The following is a 15,615-nucleotide window of genomic DNA, read 5'->3' as shown; positions in this document are numbered from 1 at the left end:
AGTCATAGGGGAGTGCGCTCGGCCAATCTCACGATCTTCGCCTCTCTCGCACATTGCAATGATTCGAGTTGTTTACGGTTCATCAAAATAAATATATATCCATTATGTTTTTTCGCTGTTTGTTTTTATTTACAAGCCTTAACTTTACAAGCATTAACAGACGCTATGAGTGAAGAGCCAATCACAATTCTTTACACAAGTAATAATGTAATCCGTTGGGGGCAAAGCGGAATCTAGCAAATTGCTGATCAGTTTCCTCTTGCAGTGTGATTTAAACGCTTTTATTATACTTTGATCCAAGGGCTGTATGATTGAGGTTGTATTTTATCGGCAGGAGAACGGCCTTGATTTTGCCGTCGTGTGAAGTCAACGTTGAGGCAGGGGGGTGGGCTGGGCAGTTATCCAAAAGCAGGATTGCTTTTTCTTCAAGTTTTGTTGTCTGAGGTAATCACATCAATGACAAGTTACCATATCAACAGTTGATATTGATACCCTGCTTGACTGTCGATATTTATCACTACCAGAACACAATACCTCTCTCTACTCTTGAACAAATCCCCTGACAAGCTACTGTAACTTAGAACTAATAGAATTGTTACGCTTGACCCCATGTCGAATAACAAAAGTAAATTGGACAAATGTTGGAATGTGAAGATACTCAGCGGCACTACAATTTTAATAGTATGGCAATAATGTCATAACTACTGCAATAGATTAAATGCCCCAGAAAGTCGCCCCAACCCAGGACCCAACCCCACAGGCCCTTGTGTCATTTTCAAGATCAATCATGAGTGTCAGAAATGCACGATCCTAACAGCATAGTGCTCTTCTGACACTCGTGATATTAATTGGTCTAGAAATATTTAAGTAACGACACAAGGGCCTGTGCCCAACCCTGGGGTGTTGTCTCCAGCCCAATGGTAACAGTAAGCCAGGTCGGCCTATGTCACGAAGCAAAAGCTGCAGTTTCTCTCCCAGGTTGTTTAATGCAGCCATGATGACACACAAGACCGCTAGTCCATGGACCTGGTTTCTTATGTATCCTGTACATTATATCTACACAAGGCTTTCTAACTTACAATATTACCACCAGTGACCTGATCCTGAAATTCCATAATTCCAGCCCACGGCAACACCGACAATAACAAACACAACATGTACCCGTTTTACTCCTACAGTACACTGAGAACAATGCCATTTTGTGAACGTTTCACATGACAGCCTGCAATATTACGACTATATTATAGTAGCCTGTTAATTATCAAGTCTAGGCCATGCCATGTAAATTTCCGGTACAATCTATAACATTTGGTCTTTAGAAGTGCAAATTCGACAAGTGACAGATTGTTAGATTTCCCTTGCTGGGTCTGTATAGGCGAATATTAAATGTTGACACCTGATCAGGTATGTAGCAACAAAAGAAACTACTTGATATTTCTAATGTCTCCAGCCCTATGGTAACAGTAAGCCAGGGCGGCCTACGTCACGAAGCAAAAGCTGCAGTTTCTCTCCCAGGTTGTTTAATGCAGCCATGATGACACACAACAAGACCGCTAGTCCATGGACCTGGTCCCTCATGCACCCTGTACATCTTGACTGTAATTCAGTCAATTCAAAAGGTTTCCTAACTTAGAATATTGTCACCACTGGTACATGGACCTGGTTTGACAAACATCGTGCAGATCTAGTACCAATCATTTATGAGAAATTTACATCACCAACAATTGAAACACAATTGGCACAAGGCACTTCAATGTGATGTGATCACAATCAAACAGCTGGCATGTGACAAGACGAGGAATATACAAAACACCTACAAGTATAACAATTTCAAATTCACACCGTCTTACTGAAAACGCAGATTTGATGATTATCTAAACAGCCAAAAGTTAAGAGACCCATGCCTGGCTGTGGCTGCCCGACATATCTAAACTGACACATCTGTCACCTGCAAAACATTTCTAGTCAGCACAGACAGGAGAGGTCACAGCCAACCTCTGCACATTTGCCAGTGGTGTTTGCGATGTGTGGAGTAGTTTCCACATGACGACTGCAATGTGCTCTACACTGTATACACCTGTACCCATGTCACATTTGAATGTACATAAACCTGATTGATTATCCGAATCCAACCAACATATCATGACTACCCTGTCACTGTCTCTGACCTGAGAGGTACAGTGGCTACTGAAACCCCCACACAGCATCTAAGGTCACACTTTCTGTTCCAGGTTTTTATTGCACCTGTGTCACTATCGGACACAGATGTCAGTACAGATGCCTGGGTACTATGACAATAATGGAATTATCATCCAGCATTTGCCTCGGTAATATTACTTCCATAACATATCACCGGCAATGCCATGTAATGTGTATAAGGCTTAATGATTCATACATTAGGATCAGCTCAAAGTAAACAAAAATGAACATACAGGTTGCTAAACGTGATGGAGGGGTCCTTATATTTTGCTGCTTACCATGATCAAGAGGTGGGTATCACTTGACACTGAAGAATGATGGATTCTGATTGGTTACCTTAAAATTATACCTTTTCACACAAGAACTTGTGTGTGAATACATAAATCTCTCTTCAGTGTACATATCGCTGCATAAAACAATGGCTACTGATAAACCATAAAGGTTTGGGGTGGAGAAAGTCATTCTGAATACGTATTACTGTTACTCGAGTTCGTGGAGGAAGTCATTCTGAATACGTATTACTGTTACTCGAGTTCGTGGAGAAAGTTATTCTGAATACGTATTACTGTTACTCGAGTTCGTGGAGAAAGTCATTCTGAATACGTATTACTGTTACTCGAGTTCGTGGAGTCAGGCCCGCTGACTTGGTTGATGCATGTCATCGTACCCCAATTTGTATGGATTGATGATGATTTCAGTCACTGGATTGTCTGGTCCAGACTCCACTATTTACAGACCACTGTTATATACATAAACTATGGTTATAACGAACTCAAAGGGACCACTAATTTTAGTTCGTAATAACCGCAATTCGTTTAAGCATATATACAGCATATAAACAAATGGCTGGGACTAAAAAATAAGTTTGTTATATCGGTCAGTTCGTTTTAGCCTGTTCGTTAAAGTCGTAGTTTACTGTAGCTTGAATATTGCTGAATGTGCATTAAACAACAAACATCAAATGAACATCTTTCAGGAAAAGGCTGAAAGCATTAGGTTCAAAAGTGTATTATTCATTTCCACAATTATTTTCTCAATATGTAAAAATTCACGCCCATATTCCGTCTCAACTTCGGAGTATGACAGAAGGCTGTCTCCTGTCTCCAGCCCAATGGTAACAGTAAGCCAGGACGGCCTATGTCACGAAGCAAAAGCTGGAATTTCTCTCCCAGTGTTTAATGCAGCCATGTTCACACACAACAAGACCGCTGGTACAACCTGGTCTGTTCTGTGGGCCATGTAGAGTGGAATATTTCAAATGGACCATGTCTAGGATTTTCACGTTTCACCACTCAAAAAGTTGGTCTGAATCGGCATCTAGCAACAACCCAGTAACTCATTGGTCAAGACCAAGGCAACAACTACATAATCACGGAATCAAAAACTGATTTCAATATGGCACACTTGGTTTGTTTACTATAGAAAATTGCAAGCATAAGTGGTTTCCTAACTTAGAATATTGTCACCACTGGTACACGGACCTGGTTTGACAAACATCGTGCAGATCTAGTATCAATCATTTATGAGAAATTTACATCACCAAAAAGTTGGTCTGAATCGGCATTTAGCAACAACCCAGTAACTCATTGGTCAAGACCAAGGCAACAACTACATAATCACGGAATCAAAAACTGATTTCAATATGGCACACTTGGTTTGTTTACTATAGAAAATTGCAAGCATAAGTGGTTTCCTAACTTAGAACATTATCACCACTGGTACACGGACCTGGTTTGACAAACATCGTGCAGATCTAGTATCAATCATTTATGAGAAATTTACATCACCAACAATTTAAACACATTTGGCACAAGGCACTTCAATGTGATGTATTCACAATTAAACAGCTGGCATGTGACAAGACGAGGAATATACAAAACACCTACAAGTATCACAATTTCAAATTTACACCATCTTACTTAAAATGCTGATTTGATGATTATCTAAACGGCCAAAAGTTAAGAGACCCATGCCTGGCTGTGGCTGCCTGACATATCTAAACTGACACATCTGTCACCTGCAAAACATTTCTAGTCAGCACAGACAGGAGAGGTCACAGCCAACCTCTGCACATTTGCCAGTGGTGTTTGCGATGTGTGGAGTAGTTTCCACATGACGACTGCAATGTGCTCTACACTGTATACACCTGTACCCATCTCACATTTGAATGTACATAAACCTGATTGATTATCCAAATCCAACAAACATATCATGACTACCCTGTCATTGTGTCTCTGACCTGAGAGGTACAGTGGCTACTGAAGCCCCCACACAGCATCTAAGGTCACATTTTCTGTTCCAGGTTTTTATTGCACCAATGTCACTATTGGACGAAGATGTCAGTACAGATGCCTGGGTACTATGACAATAATGGAATTATCATCCAGTATTTGTCTCGGTAATATTACTTCCATGACATATCACCGGCAATGCCATGTAATGTGTATAAGGCTTAATGATTCATACATTGGGATCAGCTCAAAGTATACGAAAATGAACATACAGGTTGCTAAACGTGATGGAGGGGTCCTTATATTTTGCTGCATACCATGATCAAGAGGTGGGTATCACTTGACACTGAAGAATGCTTGATTCTGATTGGTTACCTTGAAATTATACCTTTTCACACAAGAACTTGTGTGTGGATACATAAATCTCTCTTTAGTGTACATATCGCTGCATAAAACAATGGTTACTGATAAACCATAAAAGTTTGGGGTGGAGAAAGTCATTCTGAATACGTATTACTGTTTCTCGGATTCGGGGAGTCAGGCCTGCTGACTTGGTTGATGCATGTCATCGTACCCCAATTTGTATGGATCGATGCTCATGATTTCAGTCACTGGATTGTCTGGCCCAGACTTGATTATTTACAGACAACTGTTATATACATAAACTATGGTTATAACGAACTCAAAGGGACCACTAATTTTAGTTTGTAATAACCGCAATTCGTTTAAGCATATATACAGCATATAAACAAATGGCTGGGACTAAAAAATAAGTTTGTTATATCGGTCAGTTCGTTTTAAGCATGTTAAGCCTGTTTGTTAAAGTCGTAGTTTACTGTAGCTTGAATATTGCTTAATGCCCATCAAACAACACACAAACATCAAATGAACATCTTTCAGGAAAAGGCTGAAAGCATTAGGTTCAAAAGTGTATTATTCATTTCCACAATTATTTTCTCAATATGTAAAAATTCACGCCCATATTCCGTCACAACTTGGGAGTATGACAGAAGGCTGTCCCGTCTCCAGCCCAATGGTAACAGTAAGCCAGGACGGCCTACCTCACGAAGCAAAAGCTGCAGTTTCTCTCCCAGTGTTTAATGCAGCCATGTTCACACACAACAAGACCGCTGGTACAACCTGGTCTGTTCTGTGGGCCATGTAGAGTGGAATATTTCAAACGGACCATGTCTAGGAATATCACGTTTCATCACTCAAAAAGTTGGTCTGAATCGGCATTTAGCAACAACCCAGTAACTCATTGGTCAAGACCAAGGCAACAACTGCATAATCCCGGCTTTCACAAACTGATTTTAATATGGCACACTCGGTATGTTTACGATAGAAAATTGCAAGCATAATTGGTTTCCTAACTTAGAACATTGTCACCACTGGTACACAGACCTGGTTTGACATACACCATGCAGATCTAGTATCAATCATTTATGAGAAATTTACATCAACAATTTTAACACAATTGGCACAAGGCACTTCAATGTGATGTGTTCACAATCAAACAGCTGGCATGTGACAAGACGAGGAATATACAAAACACCTACAAGTATCACAATTTCAAATTCACACCGTCTTACTGAAAATGCTGATTTGATGATTATCTTAACGGCCAAAAGTTAAGAGACCCATGCCTGGCTGTGGCTGCCTGACATATCTAAACTGACACATCTGTCACCTGCAAAACATTTCTAGTCAGCACAGACAGGAGAGGTCACAGCCAACCTCTGCACATTTGCCAGTGGTGTTTGCCATGTGTGGAGTTGTTTCCACATGACGACTGCAATGTGCTCTACACTGTATACACCTGTACCCATCTCACATTTGAATGTACATAAACCTGATTGATTATCCAAATCCAACAAACATATCATGACTACCCTGTCATTGTGTCTCTGACCTGAGAGGTACAGTGGCTACTGAAGCCCCCACACAGCATCTAAGGTCACATTTTCTGTTCCAGGTTTTTATTGCACCTGTGTCACTATCGGACACAGATGTCAGTACAGATGCCTGGGTACTATGACAATAATGGAATTATCATCCAGCATTTGCCTCGGTAATATTACTTCCATGACATATCACCGGCAATGCCATGTAATGTGTATAAGGCTTAATGATTCATACATTAGGATCAGCTCAAAGTATACGAAAATGAACATACAGATTGCTCAACGTGATGGAGGGGTCCTTATATTTTGCTGCTTACCATGATCAAGAGGTGGGTATCACTTGACACTGAAGAATGATGGATTCTGATTGGTTGCCTTAAAACTATACCTTTTCACACAAGAACTTGTTTGTGAATACATCAATCTCTCTATAGTATACATATCGCTGCATAAAACAATGGTTACTGATAAACCATAAAAGTTTGGGGTGGAGAAAGTCATTCTGAATACGTATTACTGTTACTCAGGTTCGGGGAGTCAGGCCCGCTGACTTGGTTGATGCATGTCATCGGACCCCAATTTGCATGGATCGATGCTCATGATTTCAGTAGGGCTGGTGATTCAGATCGATAATCGTAATTATCATCGATGGAAGAAGGTTGTGACGATTATCGATATGAATATAATGCTATCGATAATGACATGTATTTTTTCGACAAATAAAAGTTTTTACTGCAACACATTTGACTTATTTGTTTTGCTGTCCTTGTAATTATCGCTAGATATAAACAGATTCACCCTAACATACAGTTTTCTCTCCTTCGCTTTATGTTTAGTCGCAAATAATAATCAAATGTTTCAAAAAGTAAAAAGTTCTGCTTTGAATCGAACGACGACGCCATTACGTGTTGTTAGTGGGTAATTACAAATGTAGTCACTGGCATCTAAATGCGGAGTCAGGACTTTAGAAAATATGTATATTTTCGAAATAGTATGAAGTATCATGATTAAAATAGGTTTCATAATACTTTAATTCTTAAAAAGAATTCTTCCCATTCTATTTCATAAAATTTCAAATTTTATGTCTATTTGGTAACTACGTATTCCGGTCTGTTTCGATTTTTTCAATGCTCATAGTTTTCGTTTTCCCCGGTATTCTCAAATCACAGCCCACGTGAGGTCCACGTGGGGTTTGACATTTTTACGATATGGCAGCAAAAATTCCTAATTTCCCCGTTATAATCGCACGATGTTTGTTTAATATCAGTTTGCCACCCAATCTATTACGTATCACACCTGTGAACCTAGTACAACCTACTACGTACCACACACCTGACATTCACAATGGCGGAATATTTGATGATTTTTGTATCTGAATAGTTTCGTGAATACTGTACATAAATGACAAACGACTATATCAGGTGAAATTACATTTAATTTCTCAATTACCGTATTTTCTTGAGTACAGTGCGCACCCATCTATAATGCGCACCCCCCTCTAGCGGGTTCAATATTTTGGAAAAAAAGAAATTTGAATATTATGCGCAGAAAAAATTTACACCGTACCCTTTCAGCGAAGTCCGGCACACGAACGGGTGATGAGAAACTTCCTCAGTACAAATTCGAAATTTGAGATAAAAAATCACCAGACATGTTTATTTACCGTTTAAATAGTATTTATTGTTCTGCTAGGCATTGTTTTATATCCAGGGATTAAGATTACCTTGTGTATTTTCTCGTAAACTAAGCCGGAAACAGCAATCAGCTGTACACACGTTTTCTTGGAATCGACCGGTGATTCGGTCAAGACACACCCAATGATATAACTTAATAGGATTTTTAATGCAAGGATCGGCAAAAATTGTATATGAAACTATTTTTTTTATCAAGAATAATATATTCCATTATTTTCTTAATTATATGCAGCCTTTACTAAACATATTTAAAATAGATAATAACCCTAAGCGAAGCAGCTGATCGCTATTCCCGGGTATTATTTTTTACATGGACCCAGTCTGACCAGTCACCGTCAAGGCTCACGCGCACGTGATCGCGTGATCGCGAGAATTTCATGTTGACATAGAATCGTCAAACAAAAACAAATATGACTTTTAACGAGTCAAAGTATGTCATTTATGATATATGTATCCATTCTCTGTCAACTAAAGTTCGTTTCAAGACGTCAATAGCGGTATTCTGACCGTGGTTGCTGTTAATAACGGTGAGTTGTGCGATCTTCCGATCGCTTCACACACGATTTCGCCGAAATTAATAAAAACAATATTAAAAGGAATACTCAAGAAAATACGGTATTCTCACTTTATACAAATAATAATTGTCTTTGACGACATGAATCTTAAACTCAGATTGTTCATCGCTAAAAATGCGATGTAACGTGCGTATTGTTGAAACACTGAGTCTCCGGAGAAGTGAATTGCCATTTTTCTGTAATGTCATTTTACCAAAATAGAATTCTTTGATATTTATCGATTATTGATCGATATGTGACTACCGATAATCGATCTGAGTAATCCATATCGATAACCAGCCCTAGATTTCAGTCACTGGATTGTCTGGTCCAGACTTAGTTATTTACAGACCACTGTTAAATACATAAACTATGGTTATCATGGTTATAACGAACTCAAAGGGACCACTAATTTTAGTTCGTAATAACCGCAATTCGTTTAAGCATATATACAGCATATAAACAAATGGCTGGGACTAAAAAATAAGTTTGTTATATCGGTCAGTTCGTTTTAAGCCTGTTCGTTAAAGATGAGTTTACTGTAGCTTGAATTGTTTAATGCGCATTAAACAACACACAAACATCAAATGAACATCTTTCAGGAAAAGGCTGAAAGCATTAGGTTCAAAAGTGTATTATTCATTTCCACAATTATTTTCTCAATATGTAAAAATTCACGCCCATATTCCGTCACAACTTGGGAGTATGACAGAAGGCTGTCCCTGTCTCCAGCCCAATGGTAACAGTAAGCCAGGACGGCCTACCTCACGAAGCAAAAGCTGCAGTTTCTCTCCCAGTGTTTAATGCAGCCATGTTCACACACAACAAGACCGCTGGTACAACCTGGTCTGTTCTGTGGGCCATGTAGAGTGGAATATTTCAAATGGACCATGTCTAGGATTTTCACGTTTCATCACTCAAAAAGTTGGTCTGAATCGGCATCTATCAACAACCCAGTAACTCATTGGTCAAGACCAAGGCAATAACTGCATAATCAAGGCTTCCACAAACTGATTTCAATGTGGCACACTTGGTTTGTTTACTATAGAAAATTGCAAGCATAAGTGGTTTCCTAACTTAGAATATTGTCACCACTGGTACACGGACCTGGTTTGACAAACATCGTGCAGATCTAGAATCAATCATTTATGAGAAATTTACATCACCAAAAAGTTGGTCTGAATCGGCATTTAGCAACAACCCAGTAACTCATTGGTCAAGACCAAGGCAACAACTACATAATCACGGAATCAAAAACTGATTTCAATATGGCACACTTGGTTTGTTTACTATAGAAAATTGCAAGCATAAGTGGTTTCCTAACTTAGAATATTGTCACCACTGGTACACGGACCTGGTTTGACAAACATCGTGCAGATCTAGTATCAATCATTTATGAGAAATTTACATCACCAAAAAGTTGGTCTGAATCGGCATTTAGCAACAACCCAGTAACTCATTGGTCAAGACCAAGGCAACAACTACATAATCACGGAATCAAAAACTGATTTCAATATGGCACACTTGGTTTGTTTACTATAGAAAATTGCAAGCATAAGTGGTTTCCTAACTTAGAACATTATCACCACTGGTACACGGACCTGGTTTGACATACATCATGCAGATATTCAATATTCGTAATGGTAATTGAGAGCCTCTGCCGAATATGGGCATGCATTTTTCCAGAGTCTTGCATGACTATTGTCGCGACACACAGTCTAAGGGTTAACCAGCCATTGTCTGGGTCTCAGGTTTGACAAATGATTTGTTTGTTTGTTTGTTGTTTAACGATGCACACAGCAATATTCCAGATATATGACGGCGGTCTGAATAATATTCTGGACCAGACAATCCAGTAATTGACATCATGAGCATCGATCCATGCAATTGGGATCGATGACGTATGAACCAAGTAAGCAAGCCTGACCATCCATTCCCATTAGTCGCCTTTTATGACAAGCATAGTCGCCTTTCACAGCAAGTATGGGTTGCTGAAGACCTATTCTACTCCAGAATCTTCATGGGTCATTGGTCAAATGTACCCAAGGTACCCAGTTTCTTGCAGAACTCACTGTCATCTAGGCAGCCCAATTCATGGCGGTCAGATGTCATCAAAAGTATGAACCATCTACGATAATACTGTGAAAAAACATTTGATTGGGGTCATTTACTTGCTGCACTGTTCGGTGGGGTTTCAACAAGTGGACCATATCATCATACATCTCTGATGTGGAACTGTCAGACAGGATGTACTCACCTGTCGTCATGGGCAAATATAGACTTGTGACAGTCTCCAAAGTCCATTCCCCAGATCTTGACATTCCTGTCGGCAGATCCAGTGACCAGCAGCGTGCTGTCAGACGATATGTCCATACACAACACTGGGAGCTTGTGGCCATACATCGACAGGAAGAACTGAAACATTAGTCAGTGAGTGAGTGAGTATGGTTTTATGCTCCTTTTAGTAGGGTACACCAGACATGGTGTCACCCATTGTACCCATGTGGGTAACCGAACCCGGGTCTTCGGCGTGACGAGCAAATGCTTAAATCACAAGGCTACCCCACCGCCAAAAAACTACAGAAATTAGATACCATAATCCCTGTATTAAGAACACCGATCCGACAAGAGCCCCCTGACAAAACTTCTTGATCAATCTGTAAGTGAGTGAGTGAGTTGGGTTTAACGCCGCTTTTAACAGTATTCCAGTTATATCGCAGCGAGACAGCTTAATGTGGGAGAAAAGCCTGAAGTGATGCGGGTCTCAGACGTTTACCACTTCGGTGAAACCCACGAGCACGGGTATGGTGCTGACAAACCTAGAAACATAATCTGGGCGAACAGGGATTCGAACCCACAATCATAGTTTTCTGGCATGACCAAGGGACTCAACTCTGCACAGCGAATTGCGGCGCCTTAGACGACTGGGCCACCCGTGCACCCCCCAATCTGTAAGTAATCTTTATAAGCGCCCCATCTGAAGATTGCCATGACAGTCCATGCTGAATTATTTTCACACTTTTTAGCCCTGCCTGCTGGATTAATTTCAGCATAAGGTGCTGTAAAGAGGTGGTTGATTTCAAACAGTTGGTGCTTCATTATACAAGGGCCAATTGAAGAAATATTTTGCACCTTTATTCCTGATAGAAAAATACACATTACTATGATAGTGACTCAGCAATCACAGACATCAGGCTTAACGCACCTTCAGTGTGTCGGAAAAGAACACCTTGACCGTGTTGTCCATCAACGAGGCTGCCACAAACTTCTGGTCAGGACTGAAACAAACAGTGAGTGAGTATTGTTTTACACCACTTTTAGCAACATCACAGCGTGGAGCAAGTCCTGCCAGGGAAAGTATAGCAACACTGTCCCAGCACCGAGAACACCCCACTGCCACAGTGGGCAGCCAGGCAGGTCTCAGTCCTAATGTTTCTATTCCAGACTTTCATTTCATCAGCAGCATGGAGTGGCTGCCTCTGTACTCAACAGTCTGGATCAACCTGACAATTATCAACAGCCAATTCTTATTCTCTCAAAGGCAGAGAGCACAGAAAAACTTGGAGAACGTGTGCTCAAGTGAAAGAACTAGGTACTATGCTGTCTTAGAAACTTTGTTTGTTTGTTGTTTAACGCCGCACTCAGCAATATTCCAGCTACATGACGGCGGTCTGTAAATAATTGAGTCTGGACCAGACAATCCAGTTATTGACATCATGAGCATCGATCCATGCAATTGGGATCGATGACATGCATCAACCGAGTCAGCAAGCCTGACCACCCGATCCCGTTAGTCGCCTTTTGCGACAAGCATAGTCGCCTTTTACGGCAAGTATGGGTTGCTGAGGACCTATTCTACCCCGGAATCTTCACGGATTGTTTTAGAGGGTATTTTAGTTGTTCCATCATGGTGGATCAGCTTAAAGGCAGCAAACTAAAAGTCAAACAGGCTGTACCACTTAAAACCAATGAGTAAATGGATCGTTGCGCATAAGACCCGTGAAGATCGGGGGTGGAATAGGTCTTCAGCAACCCATTATTGCTGTGAAAGGCGACTATGCTTGTTGTAAGAGGCGACTAACAGGATCGAGTGGTTAGGCTCGCTGACTTTGTTGATGCATGTCATCGTATCCCAATTGTGTGGATTGATGCTCATGATATCAATCACTGGATTGTCTGGTCCAGACTCGATCATTTACAGAGTGCGGTGTTAAACAACAAACCAACCATCATCCCTGCAGCTACGGTCTCAACACAAGTTACTATGGTGGAAAGTTGGAAGTAGGTGGTTATTTGTTTGTTTAACACTGCACCCCACAATATTAGAGCACCCTTAAAATAATTTAATCTGGATGAGATACTCTGGAGATTGATATCACTTTCAATGATCCATGTCATTAGGGCATAATGGCAAACAAGAGCCAATGCATCAAACCCATGAATGGGAGACAACTCACCTGTACTTGACACACAGCACATCTTCGTCCATCTTCAGTGTCTTCTTGTGCTCCAGGGTAAGACGTTTGCTGGGGAAAGAACATTTTTGTGGAGAAAGCCAGAAAGATATATCTCAACCAGAGTTCGAAGAAAATGCCTGCCTGTAGGCCCCCGACAGGTAGAGCTCGAGTCGGGCTCGTAGTTTCAAATTTGTATGGATCCTTGTGGCCTGCAGTAAATGTACATGTCGATTTATCTGTCATAATAAGCTGCAGTTTTTTTAATAATGGCCTGAAGAGTTTAGTCAGGGCCTGCAGCTTCTGAAGTCTGTGGGTCCTGATGGCAGCCTGGAATTTTTTTATTTCAAACAATGATCTCAACATGTATATTTTATTTATTTACAAAATAACTTTATACCAAACTATAAACAGTCACCATCTAAGGTTTCCAATAATCTTGCTATTTCAATCTTTACAGCTGTATTTCAGGGGGGGGGGGAAGTGTACACAATAAAGAGGGAAAAAAAGTTGGAAAAGCATACTGCTGCACTGTGAGTGAGTGAATATATTTTTACCCTGCTTAGCAATATTCAGTATATATATTATTCAGGCAATATCAGGGAACACCAGAAAGGGGCCTCACGTTGTATTGTGGGGAATTGAGTAAGTGAGTGAGCGAGTATGGTTTTACGTCGCTTTGAGCAATATTCCAGCAATATCACGGCGGGGGACAACAGAAAAGGGCTTCACACATTGTACCCATGTCGGGAATCAAACCCTGGTCTTCGGCGTGACGAGCGAACGCTTTAACCACTAGGCTACCCGACTGCCCCTGTGGGGAATTGAACTCAGGTCTTCGGTGTGACGAGCGAATGCTACCCCACCACCCCTCCTGTTCCACAGCATCACAATAGTGCTTATAACTCAAGTGTCCAAGAAATCTACTGGGACCCATCTTAGGTTACTAAGAGCAAGCCATGTCACAATGACAAAGATAATCAACTCATGCCATATTCACAACATTGCAATCTTGTGTATTATTGTAGCCTAGCAACACATCACATATGTCTCCAGCCCTATGGTAACAGTAAGCCAGGTCAGCCTACGTCACGAAGCAAAAGCTGCAGTTTCTCTCCCAGGTTGTTTAATGCAGCCATGTCGACACACAACAAGACCGCTAGTCCATGGACCTGGTTGTATCGGAGTAGGATGGTATCCTATACTCATGTTTTACAGAGCTTGACATTTATATAAATATACCCAAGTCACTATGTCTAATAAACAATACAAATTACCTATGAATACAGCTAGCCCAATTAGGTGCTTCAGCCACTGTAAGCAATAAGTTTGTGACGGTATTTTTCAGGTCAGTCAGTGTGTGGTCCTTATTTACTGCACTGGCCTTCTGAGCCTGTAGAAATATAGTGATAGACCTAGGATGAGGTTTCACTACCATTTGTCTAACAGGACAGCTTATTTGTCGAGCATTGGTACCATATATGACCATAGATAAGACGGATTTTGAAAGACACACAATTTCGCCAAAATTTATGTGAACATTATAGAATGAAATATTGAGTAAAAGTTATTAATTATATATTTATAGATTACTAACATAAGTATGGATATGCAATGAAGACTTTTCTTTATTACAAGACAGTGTAACAACAGATTAACTTGCATAATTCAAAAGAGTCGGAAAAAACCATCCAAACTGCAAATTTCTCCATTGACGTGAAATGCACTGTCGTTGATAAAATTGTTTTGTCCCAGCTGATACATTATCAACACTATTGCTCTGCACTGGTCTCCTCTAAGACCTTGACTATGGTTTCAATAACCCAAAGCTTTAGCTACCTTACAGTGGTGACCATTCTTGAATTACGGATTTACTATTACCCCCACAAAACCACAAATTGCAGTCAAATGTCTTTGACTATTGATTTGTTACCTGGTTGAGGAATGTTCTTCATCTTTAATGAGCTCAAAGTTCCAGAACTTGATGTTGTGATCAGCGCTGCCAGTCATTATGCCTCTCTGTTGTTGGGAATAGAAGTGAGTGAGTGTGTGAGTGTTCGTTAATTGGTTAAAGAGTGAGTGAGTGAGATGGGTTTAACGCTGCTTTTAACAGTATTCCAGTTATATCACGGCGTGTTGGCTTAATGTGGGAGGAAAGCAAGAAGTGATGCAATTCTTAGACGTTTACCATTTCAGTGAAACCCACGAGCACGGGTATGGTGCTGACAAACCTAGAAACATAATCGGGGCAAACCGGGATTTGAACCGACAATCATAGGTTTCTGCCATGCCGAAGGGATGCAACTCTGCACAGCAAATCGCGGTGCCTTAGACAACCGGGACAACCGGGCCACCCGGGCCCCTCTAGTTGGTTAATGCTGCAGTCAGACATATCACAGCTATATAATGGCGGCCTGTAAATTACCAGTCACCAAGATTGACCACCCGATCCATGTTATCCATCCAGCCTCTAATGATAAGCATAAATTGCTGGGGACCAACTCTATCCCCAAATCACCATGGCAGAGTCCAGTGTGTCAACTTTCACTTCTGTATATAAACTTAAATTGTTTTTGAGA

General features: G+C 40.6%; 1 protein-coding gene across 2 annotated transcripts in view; it reads right to left on the bottom strand.

The window, feature by feature from the left end:
• LOC124125994 (WD repeat-containing protein 3-like) overlaps positions 1 to 15,615 on the bottom strand; it is a 41,653-nt gene that overhangs the window by 11,732 nt on the left and 14,306 nt on the right. For both annotated transcript variants that reach the window (XM_046489420.2, XM_046489426.2), the window contains exons 14-17: positions 14,970 to 15,055; positions 13,040 to 13,108; positions 11,788 to 11,860; positions 10,840 to 10,997 (exon numbers count right to left, since the gene is read on the bottom strand). In XM_046489420.2, the coding sequence (XP_046345376.2) occupies positions 10,840 to 10,997; positions 11,788 to 11,860; positions 13,040 to 13,108; positions 14,970 to 15,055 (386 nt within the window). The remainder of the gene's footprint in view (positions 1 to 10,839; positions 10,998 to 11,787; positions 11,861 to 13,039; positions 13,109 to 14,969; positions 15,056 to 15,615) is intronic.

Source organism: Haliotis rufescens, unplaced genomic scaffold, assembly GCF_023055435.1.
Source record: "Haliotis rufescens isolate VD_foot unplaced genomic scaffold, xgHalRufe1.0.p SCAF_5, whole genome shotgun sequence".
In the NCBI taxonomy this organism is placed as follows: Eukaryota; Metazoa; Mollusca; class Gastropoda; order Lepetellida; family Haliotidae; genus Haliotis; species Haliotis rufescens.
This window is presented reverse-complemented; position numbering and strand designations above follow the sequence as displayed.